Raw genomic sequence first — 14,854 nt, 5'->3', positions numbered from 1 at the left:
AAATTTATTGCTTTTGGAAATAAAACTGTTCCTGAAATCCCGCATCATGAAATGGATATTTCTTAGTAATCTGAGCAAACCCCTAAAATTACCGTTTTCCTTAATTCTGCTTTTCATACAAAAGGATCGACTTCCTTATTCATTCCTCACACATACACGCACATGCAAAATAAACACTGAACTGTGCCACTGAATAAAATCAAGGACTGAACTTTTAATTCACTTGTGACAGGGCAACTGCTCATCTGAACATTATTCTCTCAGGGAGAAAAACACATCTTTGTTTACCAGAAGGTTTAAGGTCAGAACCAAAGTGACTAATTCCATTGCATCGTTTAGCTAGAGGCAGGGAGGGGAAGATGTTGTGTTTTTAACTGAATAACTTAGCAGGGATATTACATTTGCTGACATGCTGTCACTCCTATTTTAAAAAACACAGAGTACCAGCTGGATTCCTGAAATACCTCTCAACAAAAAGGAGCTGCAAGGAGGTGGCAGTTCTCTGCTGTCCCACTAAGACAGCAAGACCCACTTTAAAAGTGTGAGGATTCCCAGCAAGGTCCCCTCAGTGAAGCTGTATAGGAGATGCCAAAAGGAATCTTTGCGTTTGTGCAACTTGGGTTTTTTTTTTTTTTTTTTTTACTTGGAGTTTGCAGTACAGGTGATTGAGTTGTTCACTGTATTCAGTTTATCACTGTATTATCACTAGTACTGTATTCATAATATTGGTTAATATTGTTCCTGTTCATATATTGGCAAGATTGCTTCTCATTCTGTTACTGACATTGCATACTGTTTTCTGCACTTGTATTTCCACCAGACCTCCAGCTCTGGGCTCTGGCTATAGCCAGGGGAGGATGTCTCAGTTAGCAACAACAGATGGCAGATGATGCATTTATAAGACTGCTAAAATGAATGCAAAAAATAAATGCACTAGAGTAGCCTATTGCATTGCATCAAAAGTGCTGGCAGTATTTTCCTATCATATGAATGAGGCTTAGCAAAAAGAGGCTTCACCAAAGTTTGAAAAAAACCCCCACATTTTCTTCTATTTTCAAAATGAATATTTAAATATGCTGTCTACCTCTCTCCCAGACAGTTAAAGAGAAAAATCTGTTCCTCCAACAAGACAACAAGGGGAGCAAATGCAATGAATTCCTAGACACAGAAATAATCTTGCACTAGAAGGCCTGCTTGCTCATTGTTTCAGGCTCCAAGACGACTCAGGTGCCCTCACAGATCAAAGCTGGGCTACGTAGTCTCCCATGTGACAGCCTACACTAACATTATGATCCACAATCTTCAAACATTGCAGGTTCTAGAATAACATGACAATTGTCAAGGGAAAGGTGATGTTAGTCATTGTGTTTGCTTTCACTTACTTGGCTTTTGACGCTAGCTATTTATTATAGGTGGAAAAGCAGCATGACACTGCTGAACTCAGTTTAAGTGGACCTTGAAACACACACAGACACACTCTCTCTGCGTAATTTGTTCCAATACCCGTTTCTTCAGATCTTCAGCAGCGAGACATTGTTTTTACCTCATAATGTGGCTGATAAGAGCTCATACTAGGTGCAGAAGTGTCAGCTCTGCCATTTTCTTGTTGTTTGCTTGTGTTATTTTCTGTCTGCAGCTTCTTTGCAAGGAATCTTTTTAAGCCACTTGCCCATTTTCTGATGGTTAGTTTGGTTAAAACTAAATATAATTTACAAATGCACTTAACTGGGCACATAGAAACCGCAATGCATTGCAATATGATGAAAGTGAACAAATGAGTGAGGGTGCTGAAGTGAACACTGCATTGTGGAGGACTTACTCTCCCCCCAGGACTTGTTGGTGCCTTATGTGACATGGAATCCTCTGACATATGGAACAAATGTCAAATCTGAATATTAAATATCAGTAAAACTTAATATCTTTCCTTTAAAAAAAATAATAGAAGTTCTAGTATTTTCTACCCACACCTCAATGGATCATCTTCCAAGTCCCTTGGGCTGCATGCACCCTACTTTGGAGCCCACTGTTCTAGAGGACCTTCAGCATTGATTTATCTGGTCTTGAGCTGAAAGGCTCACTCTTCTGCAGGTCCTTGCAACAAAAGCCCTGTCTCCTTACATCTTGTTCTAAGAAAATATGTCTAGTTATTTGGTTATGGGGCTGTCAAAGCAAAAATTTAGCCAATCCTAAATTTCCCTTCTCATCCAGCTAAAGGAGCAACAAAAGTTGTTTTTCTTTCTTCATTAGCTTAGAAAGAAATCAACCCATATTACTCACGCCCACGTGAATATTGAGATAGGTTCTTTTAACTACATACAAATAAAGCATGCTGGTTTAGTTGATTTTCATTACCTTAGTGGAATTAGATGAGGTTGAAGGAAAAAAAAAAAACAACACTATGATGAAGACACCAAAGGCCAATGCAAAGTCACCCCTTCCTGCACAATGCTAGGTGGGCTGCCCACACTGGCTTTCAAAAAAAATCTTAGAAAAAATGAACAAGAAAAAAGACTGCATATCATCTACAAATAGATGATACATCTTACCAATAGGTAAGAAGCAGTAAAAACACTCCCTCAACCCTTCTCCACCTAGCAAGACATCAGTGATACACAAACGTGTTAGCTGTTCCCATACATCAGCTGCAATGTTATGATTGGACCATCTACCAAAAAATCAAGAAGGTTCTGGTCTCATCAAGACACCACCACAAAGACTCCTAGAAAATAAGGATGGCAGGTCCCATTCAAGGACCTGGACCAAGGAGTCATCCCTGCCTCCGTCCAGAAATCCCAATTACTTACAACACAACATCTTAACAGGGCCTGTAGCTATAAGGTAAGGGGTAATGGCTTTAAACTATAAGAGGGTAGATTTAGACTAGATATAAGGAAAAAAATTATGAGGGTGGTGAAGCACTGGCACAGGTTGCCCAGAAAGGTGGTGGATGCCCCATCCCTGGAAACATTCAAGGCCAGATTGGACGGGGCTCTGAGCAACCTGATCTGGTTGGAGCTGCTTCTGCTCCTTGCAGTGGGTTGGACTGGATGGCCTTTAAAGGTCCCTTCCCACTCAAACCATTCTATGATTCTATGATTACGATCTTGCCTTTCCAGCAAATGTCAGGGAGGCTCAAGTCCCCCGTAAGAACTAGGTCTGTCATCTTCTGTGTGTCATTTAAAGGAGACTCCACTCACTTGCTCATCCTGGACAGGCTGTCAGGACACTCATGTCTACCATGACCCTAGGGTAGTTTCCAGGCAAGCGCAAGGCCAAACACACTCTACTTGCTGATGATCAAATTACCTGCGGGCTTTAATTCTTGTCTCAGTATGCCACCAAAGCCAGCCTATTTCAGGACATAATTGTAATAAAAATAAGAGTGGGATCAATACAGAACAGATAAAATGTAAGCACAAACATTCGGATGGATAAAATGTAAACACATTTACAAAATGTAAATACATTTACAAAAATGGATAAAATATGGATTAAATGTAAACACAATCATTCAATAATAAAAACAATAACAAATTCCCAGACAGAACATTGGCTAAGCTGCAAACAAATCACAGCAAAACAGGAAAGGCCAGGAAAAATTGAGCTCAAATCACGGGGTCGGTTAAGGAATGTTTCATTTCCAAGCTGAGTTCCTTCATGCCATTTCCATTTATCCAAACCTTCCTGCAGCATAAAGAGAAAAAGGGGAAAAGGCGTGAAGACCAAACCTGACATACCACAGTAGTTCCTCAAAGCAGTAAACAGGCAATTTCAGAAAAGTTGCCTCCCACAACCCGCCTCGTGTCCTTGGTGCTGAGCATTCACATGCACATATAGGATAATCAATCACTCCATCCTGGAACACTTGTGTAAATTTCTCAGAGTGTGAAACTTTCTGGTACCACCATTTGCATTCAAAGAAAATGTAATCTCTGGAGCGATAAGTGTAAGAGCTCGACCAGCTTGGTGACCATAGTTTAATATTGTTGCTTTGCATAATCCTCTCATCCACTGTACAATTCTCTGAAAAAAAAGTACTTTCATTATTTGCCTATAGACCTCACACTGGACAACTGATGCTCTGAAATTGTTGGTACCAGCTTAGAGTCTCTGAGAGCCCTTTCTCCAGTAGTCTTTCCAGCCAGTATGCCGGTCAATGGCTTCTTGGGGGCACTGCCCCTCAACACTTGCAGCTTACAGGATGCTCCCACACCCTTGTGCCCTAGTACTACCTCCCCAGACACCTCCCCAGGAAAGCTAAAGCCTTTCCCCTCAGCTTTAGCACTAAAAATGCAACAACACAGCAGCCAAACTGTGGCTGGAGTGGAGATGACTTACTTCCTGGCTTGCACCGTGGATATTCTAATGTCCCGTCCACACATTTCACTCTGAAAGTGTGACGTGCTGAGTCATTTACATATCCTCTTTTACACTGAAATTCAATGGTGTCACCCGATCTGGAATACAGCTTTGTCCCTATGACCCATCTCAGCTCAATATTGTTTCTGTCCATGTCTTCTTCAGATGCTGTACAGGCCACTTGAAAAAGGCAAGGGAAGAATGTCATCACTTCATACAGATGTACCACAGGTACATTTTTTTCCCCTTAGAGTCTACAGAAGTTCTTCACACCACAAAACACTTCCAGCTATTTGTTCTGGCTCTCTGTTACTGGCAACAGGAAAGACATTCACATCCAAGCTAAAGGGAAAGACAACCATGGCTGAGACCCCACACAGAACTGTGGGGAAGCCTTTTCACTCTGACACTCACACAGGGCAAGATCAAAGCATGGATAGGGGAAGTCATCAGGCACCAATGAGCTTGCCCATGTCCTTTTTGAGATCCCTCCTTCATCTCTGCCCAGCACCTCTCTAAATTCATTTCCTCATGGCTATGTCACAGATGCATCCCCGCATTTCCCCAGCACTACCATGCACTCAGACCCATCCTCCCCACTGACAGCCTGATGACCGTAGCAGCGTCCCCTACTCAGGAGCCCTACACAGTGATGGCAGTCACCTCACACAGGGAGGTTCAGCTAAACTCCCCTCCTCCCGAACCCATTGTGGTGGCAAGAGACAGCAGGCAGCAGATGGGACCACATGAGCTAACATCAAGAAACTCCTGGACAAAAGAAGGACTCGTTTTTCTGCCCTGCCGGCACTGCAGCCCCAGCACAAGTGCTGCTGGCACAAGTGATGGCCTCAGGATCTGAGAAGAAAAAAACAGGAGCAGTCACACAGCCTTTGGTCACCCAGCATGTGCTTCAACCTACCTAAGCAAACTGGGGGACTTGTCCATTGCCCATGATCACAGGTGATATACTGAGATCCTTCCATGACATAGAGACTTGGGCATTTGTATTCCAGAATTGTACCTTGTGGATATTCTTGCAAGGGGAAGGAAAGGAAGTCTCCATTTTCAATAACTGGAGGCGGGCCACACTTCCCACCCTTCCCTGGAAGAAAATTCCGAATCAGAGAGAAAGCCGTGAGAGCTTAATTGCAACGGAGGCCTGGACACAAATACTACTGGACAGCACATTAGCACTAGCCCAAAACACTTGGAGGAAAGCAGAGAGAAAACAAAATACCTGGCAGGTTGAAAAGAACAAGAGTTTCTCATTTCTCCAGTGCTGGGACTCACAACTGACAGTTCTCCCTGTTTGTTAGGAGCTGAAGTGCTCGCAGCTGTCTGCAGCACTTCCTCTTGTCTGGCATAATGGTGTAGCATTTGGCACAGCTCTTTCTGCAGAAGAGCCTGACACCCATCTCCTCCCTGTATGGCTTGAGCAGTGAAAAAAGTAGATCTGATTGCAAACGATAACCACTGTCACTGAGCTGCCTCACTGCAATCACTAATGGGATAGTCCTTGGGCTCTGTGGGCCACTTATGTCCACTGAGAAATTCACACATGCCAATCCTAAAGCACTGCAGCCTCACAAATTTTTACACCTATTCAAGAACCACACTGCTGCTGAGCCTGGCCTTCCAACAGACCACTTGCATTGAGAGATCTTCAGAGAAAACCCAGATTCCTTGGTACCAGCAGTGACACTCTTTGCACTTGGCATTGTGTTCAGCAGCCACAACACAGAGCCTGGTCTGAATTCCTCCACTGTTTCTGTAACCCTTTCAGCTCTCAGCTGTGTGGTGTTTGAGTCAAATGCTGCTGCACTGCTTCATGTGCTGAAACTTGTCTAATGAAAACAAATGAGATAATTCAGTGCGCTCTTGAAATCCTAGGAGGCACCAGCACAGTACCAAGGTATTGGCTCGCACATCAAATTCTACCCTCAGTTGATTTAACAGTTTATTTGACTCCATGGCATTCAATAACAATGCATCATACGTATTATCTGGATGTCAACTAGCAGGGAAGCTGTGGGCTCTGTTCTCCAACACAGACAGCAAAATTTCTCACTCTTTTCTCATTGGGCAGGCACAAAAAGTAGATTCTAAGAAGTCCAAGGGTTGCGTCCCAAAATTCAACCTGGCCAGCAACTGCTCTCAGCCTCAGGGTAGTTTTCCAAATGGGACCCTCTTGAGTGAAGCCACCTGGGTCACTCAGCTGGTAAACTCATCGGAATAGATATGTGGGAAAATGTTCTTTTTGGGTTTTTTTTTTCTTGAGTGTACAAGATATAACTATGCACAAACACAACGTGAGACTGAAATGTGGAGAAGTAAATGCCACTGAGTCAGCTTCACGACAGTCAACTGTATGAAGAGAGAGAGAAATTACCTTTGCACTTGGGCAGCTCTGTCCAGGTCCCATTCTGACATGTTACGGTTGAAGCCCCAGTCATCTGAAAACCTTGCCAACACTGATAGCAAGCACTCTCCCCAGGCAAATACCTTGACTTTTTAACACCTTGAACATTACCACCAGCAATTTCTGGGGGAGGTTCACATGTCACGTCTGAAAAGAGACACTGCTGCAGTCACGTTTGCAGGTACACAAAGAAAACATAAGTCAAAAAGGTAAAGTCTTTAGAGTATTTAGGTAAAGAAACAGTCCCCTCTATGCTAACAGGCAAGATGAAAGCACAGATTCCTACCTCTGCAGGTTGGTGCCTGTGACCATTCTCCATTTGTACAAGTGACATAACTTCTACCCATCATTTGAAAATTGCTTTCACATTCATACTGCACTCTGGCACTGGGCAGATACCTCTCCTGTTGAGGGCTTGTAATATAAGCATTGGGAATTTCAGGTGCAGTTCCACAGCTAACATCTGAAAGGACAGGTGCATTTAAGAACACTAGTGCAGCAATATGGCAATCACAGCATATTGCATTCCAGATCATTGTCCCTGATAAGCAAAAATTGATTGTGTAATGCAGATCATTTTCTACAGGTAGAAAAGGAAGATGATATGGTCTTTGCTCTGCAACACTTCACTACACGTTTTTTTTGGGTTTGTTTTTTTTTTTTTTCCCCCTAGAGTGACTAAAAAGACAAAAGGGGTTGGAGAGATCAGTTGAACATGCAGATTGGTGCTGTACAGCATTCTGTGCCAAAGGGCTGGGGAGTAAAGTGATTTTTTTTTACTATTTGAAGGTAACTTTCAGAAACTGACATTCTTAGTGATGTGAAAGAAAGATACGTTACCCTACCAGTTACCTCCTTCTTTGCAGCCAGCATCCATTTCCCCATAACCCTCTCTCTGCTTGATTTCAGCAGTGAGCTAAGTTTCAGCTACTAGCTTCAGCCCACAGGGGAAATGATTTCTTTGCTTATGTACCCTGCTTGTTGTTTCTCAGGAACCAAAAAAAAAAAATAGGTGTTGCAGCAGCTTGTTCAAAGCAAGCCACCTGTTAGCTCTATTTGCCTGACTCACCTGCATGCCTGACTTGATATTATTTCAATTCACAGCATGAAAGACTAAGAAGGACCATAGGCTACTTAGAAGTGGAAGCTATACCTTCACAGAAGGGCGGTGCTGTCCAATTTCCTTCTCTGCAAATAATTTCAGGGGGACCCACAATCAGGAACCCTGCATCACACTGGTAGCGAATTGTTTCACCAGGCTCATAAATTTCCTTCTTCCTGCCTTCAATTTGAGCATTGGCAACTTTTGGAATACTTCCACAAGACATTTCTGAAAAGATACAGAGAGTTGGTGCTTGTGCTAACGTGATACACATAGAACAAGGGTACTGTTTCCGTGAAACAGATGCTTTAGAGAGCTTTTTCTAACATCAGCACAGTCATATCCACTGACAGTGGATTTTATGTAAAAGGTAGCATATGGAAGATTAAATAAGTCATTTCTCTAAATAGGCACGGGCTTCAGTCACTGAAATATTTAGATCCTGTTTCTAACTGTGCCAGAAGATTTTTATAAAGGCTTCTGTCCCTTACTATATAGAAGTGGTTTGCATCACTGAAGCACCAAAGCAACTTCTAGTCACTAGTGGGCTCTGCAGAAAACAGATCCTTGGATTATGAGGATGTGCCCAGGACTCACCTGGCAGAGATATAAACTGAAGAAAGATTGCAAGAGTACAAAGGAATATTTAAAAACTAAACTTAATTCAAAAAGTCAGCCTTGTATCCAATCAGGATTGCTGTGAAGACATCCATTGAGGGATGATAGGATTCCACAGCACAATATAGAGTTACTGGCTCTTACTAGTCAGCATCCAGTTTAAAATTCTTTCCATTTCATTGCTAATTGCACTTCAAAAACCATATTTTTTTTTTTATATTACCCAAGCATGTAGGAGCTGAAGTCCAGTTTCCCATAGAACAAGTTATCTCTGATGGTCCGACTAACGTGTATCCAGAGTGAGAAACATATTTAAGTCTAGCACCAGCCAGATAAATTGTTTTCCCTTCTTTTTTAATTTTTAAGTTTTGATTTTCCAGTCTGGGAACATCAGCACATTCTATGGGTTGCGGTGGCAAACATGGTCTTTCTATAAAATACAGAAAACACAGATAAACAATAATGTAAGACAATTACTATTCCAATGACATATGGAGTCTAAAAGTAAAAAGAAAAAAATATAATAATCCAAACATAAATTAAATAGCTTGAAAAGAAAATGAAGAAATATTTAAGATACACAAAGCAAAATCTCTCTATGCTTTCCCTCCTACGTCGGGTTTCTCTCTTTTCCTTTGAATTAAATTAAAGCCATTTTCCAGTTCATATCAAGGAGATACAGTTACAGTTTAGCATCAAGAACAGGGAAAATTTCATAGGGCAGAGAAACAGAAGAGACATTATCTTGTTTCGGGATACAGAAAGTGAGTTTCTAGAATGTTAGCTATTAAATTTTTCCACCATTAATAAAGTTGTAGCAATGTCCTGAGGGGTTTTGTGATGACATGATGAAAATGAAAACAGGACAGAACTTACAAAGTATTGTAATGTCCTTCCTGATAAATACAATGGATTAAATCTCTACAAAGCCCTCCTGAGTCAGGGCTGTACCAGTGCTTTCTTCTCCCATACAACTGTAAAGTGGGTAGTCTTAAATTATATTTTATTTGCATTTTTAGTTATTAGTAAATGAGGTTTTATTAGTCGACATGTCAAGTTGAAAGCACGCTTGCACTAAATTCCACAATACAAAAGATCTAATTACAGTCAAAGTTTCTGTTCAGTAAGTAGGATTGGGAATTTTATTTCAGTAAAAGCTGTTTTATGAACAGCTCAATTTTTTTTTTTTATTCTTCTTCTCTATGTTTGTCACTTATCAGCAGAAAAGGAGGCTCACAGGCAAGCAAAAGAAGAGCAACCATGTGGCATCAGAATTTTGCAGCTTAAAAATACAGGCATGGTTGGCATGTTGTGCACATAAGTCACCAGCTGGCACCTCATTTATCCTGTGCTCATCTATTTCCTATTAATTTCTGAAAACACTTTATTCTATCTCCTAATGAACTTCTGCTTACAAGATATCATTTGCATCAGTAATATGTTAACAACTTCATTACAGATTCCTCAGTATTTCTTTGAATAGATGGCCTGAGCTATGTCGTATTCATTTATACTCCTATTACAGGAAGAAGCCACAAAAAGAAAAGGAGAAAAATCAAGAAAGAATAAAAATGAAAAACCCCAAAGATTGCTACTACAACAACTAAATAATAAATAATACTGTTTTTTTTTTCACCAGGATACTATCAAAGGCCTGCAGTCAGAAGTGAGACTCCATTCTCCAATACACTAAACAGACAAATAAACAGCTTTTGAGGGACTACCTAAAAGTTTTATATGCCATCTTAGATAAATTGTGTAAATAAAAAGACTTACTGTCCAGCAGATGGTTAACTGCACCTTCTTTAGCAACTTACGTTCTATTGCTTTTCTGCAGTTACCTCTTCTGGATAATTGTAACATAAACAATATCATCCTCCTGCTAATGATGACTGCAAATGTATAATTCAGAAATTGATAATAAAATAAAAAGAAAAATAGAATCCACTACTGACCCACACAGTGAGGTGGTGATTGCCATTTCCCTTTTATACATGTTATTTCTTTCACACCGACGAGCTGGAAACTCTTGAGACACGAAAAAGCTATTTTGCTCCCATCCTTGTAATTTCTTCCAACTGTTACCTGTTGAGCACGAGGCACCTGAGGTGGAGGTGGGCATGTATTCTCCTCAGCTAAAGGCACATACTCATGTTATAATAGAACATAAGATAAAATTTAACAGTTCATCACAGATTACAACACTTACAACCAAGAAAACACTGGCGATAATTCTTCAGTAGCTATCTCAAGCTTTAATTAATATTGTAATAATTTTGCTCTGCTTCAGAAACACCAGAGTTGCCTTCAGATGCTCATGTGCTTTCAGCCTTATAGAAAAGGCAGTCACAGTTGCCTACACCAATCCAAGCTGGAGCTTCCTGTAGTCCCTCCTTTCCCTTACACACAGCTGCACACTCCTTTGTGCTCTCCCTGCTCTGCTCTCTGTGGTGAGCTACTTTAGAAAAACTGGACCAACTTTTGGTATTCTTGTTTTGTTTTGTTGTTGCTTTTTTACAGAATCATAGAATAGTTTGGGTGGGAAGGGACCTTTCAAGGCCATCCAGTCCAACCCCCCTGCAAGGAGCAGGGACATCTCCAACCAGATCAGGTTGCTCAGAGCCCCGTCAAACCTGGCCTTGAATGTTTCCAGGGACGGGGTATCCACCACCTCTCTGGGCAACCTGTGTGAGTGTTCTGCCACCCTTACTTTAAAAAATTTCTTCTTTCTATCCAGTCTGAATCTACCTCCCTCTATTTTAAAACCATTACCCCTTGTCCTATCACAACAGTGATAGTTTCTTCTCATCTTTCCTGTAGGCCCCCTTTAGGTGCTGGAAGACTGCTATAAGGTCTCCCCGGAGCCTTCCCTTCTCCAGACTTAGCTGATACAGAGTTAAATGAGCATCACAAAAGGAAACAAAAACATAAAGTTCAGTTTTTCCACTCAAGGAACAAAGGGCTGCTCCTGCCAAAGGAAAGAAAAAGTGAGGGAAGGAGGTAGATCTAGGATGGAAGAGATCTTAAGAGCTTGGTTTGTTGCTTCTAGTGGTTCCAGAAAACTGAGAAGGTAGAGACACTTAGTATTGAAAGGGAATGCTCCCTTGAGCATTTGCCACTCTGTGTACTTCTCCCACTTCCATGCATCATTTCCCATTAATCTGGCATAATCAAAGTAGGCAATGAGGTGATGATTGTTTTACAATCATGCCTTCTACAGGCAATATCCTGCTCTACTATACATAAGGGCAGTCCTGCAGGCATCTGACCTTTGGAGTGTATTAGATAAGGGCAATCTCCTCTAGGTCTGTACTTTTGACTTGGCCAACTCAGCTTTTTTCTTCTTGTTTCACTAAGAAGCAATTGGAAAAAAAATAGAAGGAAAAAAAAAAGAAAAATCAGGAATAGAAAAGCTTTGAATGTTTACAGGAAATAAAGGAAATTTGATTGGAGCTTGAGCTATGTGGTGCTCTCATTTTCACCAGGGTAATGACCTTTTGAAGAACTGACCTTAAATTTATCATTGCATCTTTTCTCACATCAGAAGTCACAGTGACAACTGTTCCAGTTGTCAGAGGAGAGATTATTGTGTGCCTTACTAAAATAGTGCGTTTCTAAACCTAGTTAATTGTTCAAATGATTCCCATAATTATTCATGACTAGCCTTTAGCATATAATTGCATATATATATATAAGCATGCAAGTATTTCTATTTCAGACTAGTGACATAGCAATGGTAAGAAGTTTTAATAATGAGCATCTATCATTCCTACATAAAAAGAAGAAATTGTATGCAAATCTAAAAACATACCTGTACATTCAATCTCTGGTGACCATTTTCCGGACACACAAGCTGCCTGTTTAATATCATTGCCATCTGATATACATTTATAATGTATAATGCCCTGGAACCGAGTCTCCTTTCTTGGCTTGTAAAGACGACCATTGCGCACAAGCTCAACATCCATTGGAAGTACACACCGAGGAGATGGATCTGAAAAAAAAAAATCAACAAAAAGAGATAAAAAAATAGATTTAGTTCATATAATATGTACATATGCATTCACCAATGAAGAGGCCATCAGTTTCCTAATGCATGTCCATGTGAAAGTGGTTTTTTTTTTTAATTTACTGTACTTTGAGCTAACTCCTAAGATTCCTAGATTACAGAAACAAAATTATTTTTTTTTGCTCCTGCTATCTAAAGGAGAGACTGTTCCCACTCACAAAGCAACTCTTTTTATGTTGACAGAATCCCTTTTGCTGAGCACAGTAAATAATATAAAAACGAAGCATTTTTTTTTTCCCTAAAACTATAAAAAGATAGTAGGATGAGCAAGAAGAGAAATCTTCTTTTGCTTGTAAACAGATGCATAAAGGAAGTACTACTCTGCACTGAATATGGGGTTCAATCTCCCACAGAAGTATATCTAAGTCATAACCAGGTCTTGTGTCATTGACTGCTGATTCTGAGAGTCAGAACACAAGCTACTTGAGAAAGCTAAGCAGACTGTGTTTTGTGCCAGATTCAAACCTCAACATAATTGTAAATAAATGTACAGTGTATTCAAATCACTGATGAATATAAAATCACTTCTGAAGAAAGGGCGAACCAAGAGTTGCATATATCATAAATTGTATTCTGTTAAACATAAGTGAAGTGCTGGAGTAATATATCCCAGACAAGACAACTTCTTGTCCAGTATTGCTTTTTTCTTAAATTACTGACTTCAATGTGATTTTTTTTTCTTTTTCTTAGGAAAAGGCCTTGGTTTATATCTTTTTAAAATACATTAATTTAATTTAATTAACTGCAAAACTAAATGAGATGAGAAAAAAGGAGAAAATTACTGATCAGAAATGAAAAGGAGTAATCCACATAAAAACGATGAGGATGGGATAAGCCTAGCACATTGTGGCTGCTAATGTTATCTTTAATTCCCAGTAGGATTTTAAACAGTCAAAGTAGTATACGGAGACATAAAACTTTACGTAATTAATGCAACAGGCATGCTACTTTATTGCAGGTATGTTCCAAGGCTTCTGAAGGGTTATTACCAGGGAGGAACACTGAAAAATAGTAAAAGCCACCATATACAAAAGATGTACCCCCAGATTTGATTCTACCCACTGTGCAAGTGTCTGCTTCCTTCCCCAGACCTACTCAGAGCACTTACAAAGTCGTAATCTTTCCAGAATGAAGGACACGTTCACATTTAAAAGAGGAATAAATTAAAAAAAAACCAAAACTTAGTTCAGATGCATAAAACTATAGTATCTTTGGCTACATACTGATTGCTGAAGTCCTTGAAATTTTGAATAGAACTATGTCACACACATGTCTGAAATATTATGGAAATAGATTACCAGCACAAAGAGGTAAAGGCTTCCACTCCCCATTAAGACATCTTATTTTCATTTCCTTAGAATTGCCAGAGCCTTGTTTACATCCACAAATTACTTCAACACCATGTGAAAACTGGGTCTGGTCTTCCTGATGAAGAACAACATTTGGAATAGAGGAAGGTGATCCACATGGCATTTTGTCTTCTGTTGAAAAGAGCAGAAGTGTGCCACAATAATATTGGAGTCATATGTGAATAGTTGAAATAACTTAATTAAAAAGAACTGTATTTGCATTTGGTGAGTCAAACCTGCTCCTGTTAATTGTAACAATTTCAACATAGCTGGAATATGTATATGTTTTAGTCAGTTCACTAATTCCCTCTTCTGTCTTTTCCCTTCCTTTTCCATTGCTATGGTAACTCCACAGCATGCTCCACAAGTGGCTTCAGCTAACAGTTTCTCAAATTCTTTTTCATTGGTACATAAACTCTAAAGTGTAAGAAAATCTTCAATTAATCCAACTTACCTGGATCCCTAAGTGGGATCAGTCCAACTCACCAAGGCATATTGCCTGCTTTTAACATAGGAGACAGAAGACCCATGATAAACTCAAAAATTGAAGTCGAACAACTCTGTACTCAAGTTTAGACCACTCTTTTTTTCAAGCCTGTGTACTGAAACTATTCTCACTGGATCAAGTCTTGAAAAGATGCAAGCTCCATACTGTACATTGTTAAACCATGAGTGCTGCTCATGGAAGATGTGTCAGAATGTATATGTATAGGAACAGAGTAAACTAGTCAATTAAAAACACCATTTATCGCTTCTACTGTTAGATCATCTGGCGTCATAAGAACGCCCGGAATTATTTTCTGTATTTACAGATTTTCAGCTTGAATAACCCATTCTACTTCAATCCTGAGACACTGTCTTAATAAACAAATAGCAATTTTGCACAAGTGTTTTTTAACTCCTGTCATTGACATTCATACTATCAGGTTTCAGGTACA

At 40.0% G+C, this 14,854-nt stretch overlaps 1 protein-coding gene across 1 annotated transcript in view; it reads right to left on the bottom strand.

The window, feature by feature from the left end:
* Positions 1 to 3,287: 3,287 nt before the first annotated feature.
* The window catches only part of CFH (complement factor H), a 36,120-nt gene continuing 24,553 nt past the window's right edge, over positions 3,288 to 14,854 (bottom strand). Inside the window, exons 14-24 of the mRNA XM_086753912.1 lie at positions 13,866 to 14,048; positions 12,310 to 12,492; positions 10,454 to 10,633; positions 8,722 to 8,928; positions 7,932 to 8,108; positions 7,065 to 7,241; positions 6,749 to 6,925; positions 5,279 to 5,461; positions 4,339 to 4,539; positions 3,826 to 4,023; positions 3,288 to 3,684 (exon numbers count right to left, since the gene is read on the bottom strand). Coding sequence (XP_086610038.1) covers positions 3,683 to 3,684; positions 3,826 to 4,023; positions 4,339 to 4,539; positions 5,279 to 5,461; positions 6,749 to 6,925; positions 7,065 to 7,241; positions 7,932 to 8,108; positions 8,722 to 8,928; positions 10,454 to 10,633; positions 12,310 to 12,492; positions 13,866 to 14,048 — 1,868 coding nt within the window. The 3' untranslated portion in view covers positions 3,288 to 3,682. The remainder of the gene's footprint in view (positions 3,685 to 3,825; positions 4,024 to 4,338; positions 4,540 to 5,278; positions 5,462 to 6,748; positions 6,926 to 7,064; positions 7,242 to 7,931; positions 8,109 to 8,721; positions 8,929 to 10,453; positions 10,634 to 12,309; positions 12,493 to 13,865; positions 14,049 to 14,854) is intronic.

Source organism: Chlamydotis macqueenii, chromosome 8 (assembly GCF_036417535.1).
Source record: "Chlamydotis macqueenii isolate bChlMac1 chromosome 8, bChlMac1.mat, whole genome shotgun sequence".
Taxonomy (NCBI): Eukaryota; Metazoa; Chordata; class Aves; order Otidiformes; family Otididae; genus Chlamydotis; species Chlamydotis macqueenii.
This window is presented reverse-complemented; position numbering and strand designations above follow the sequence as displayed.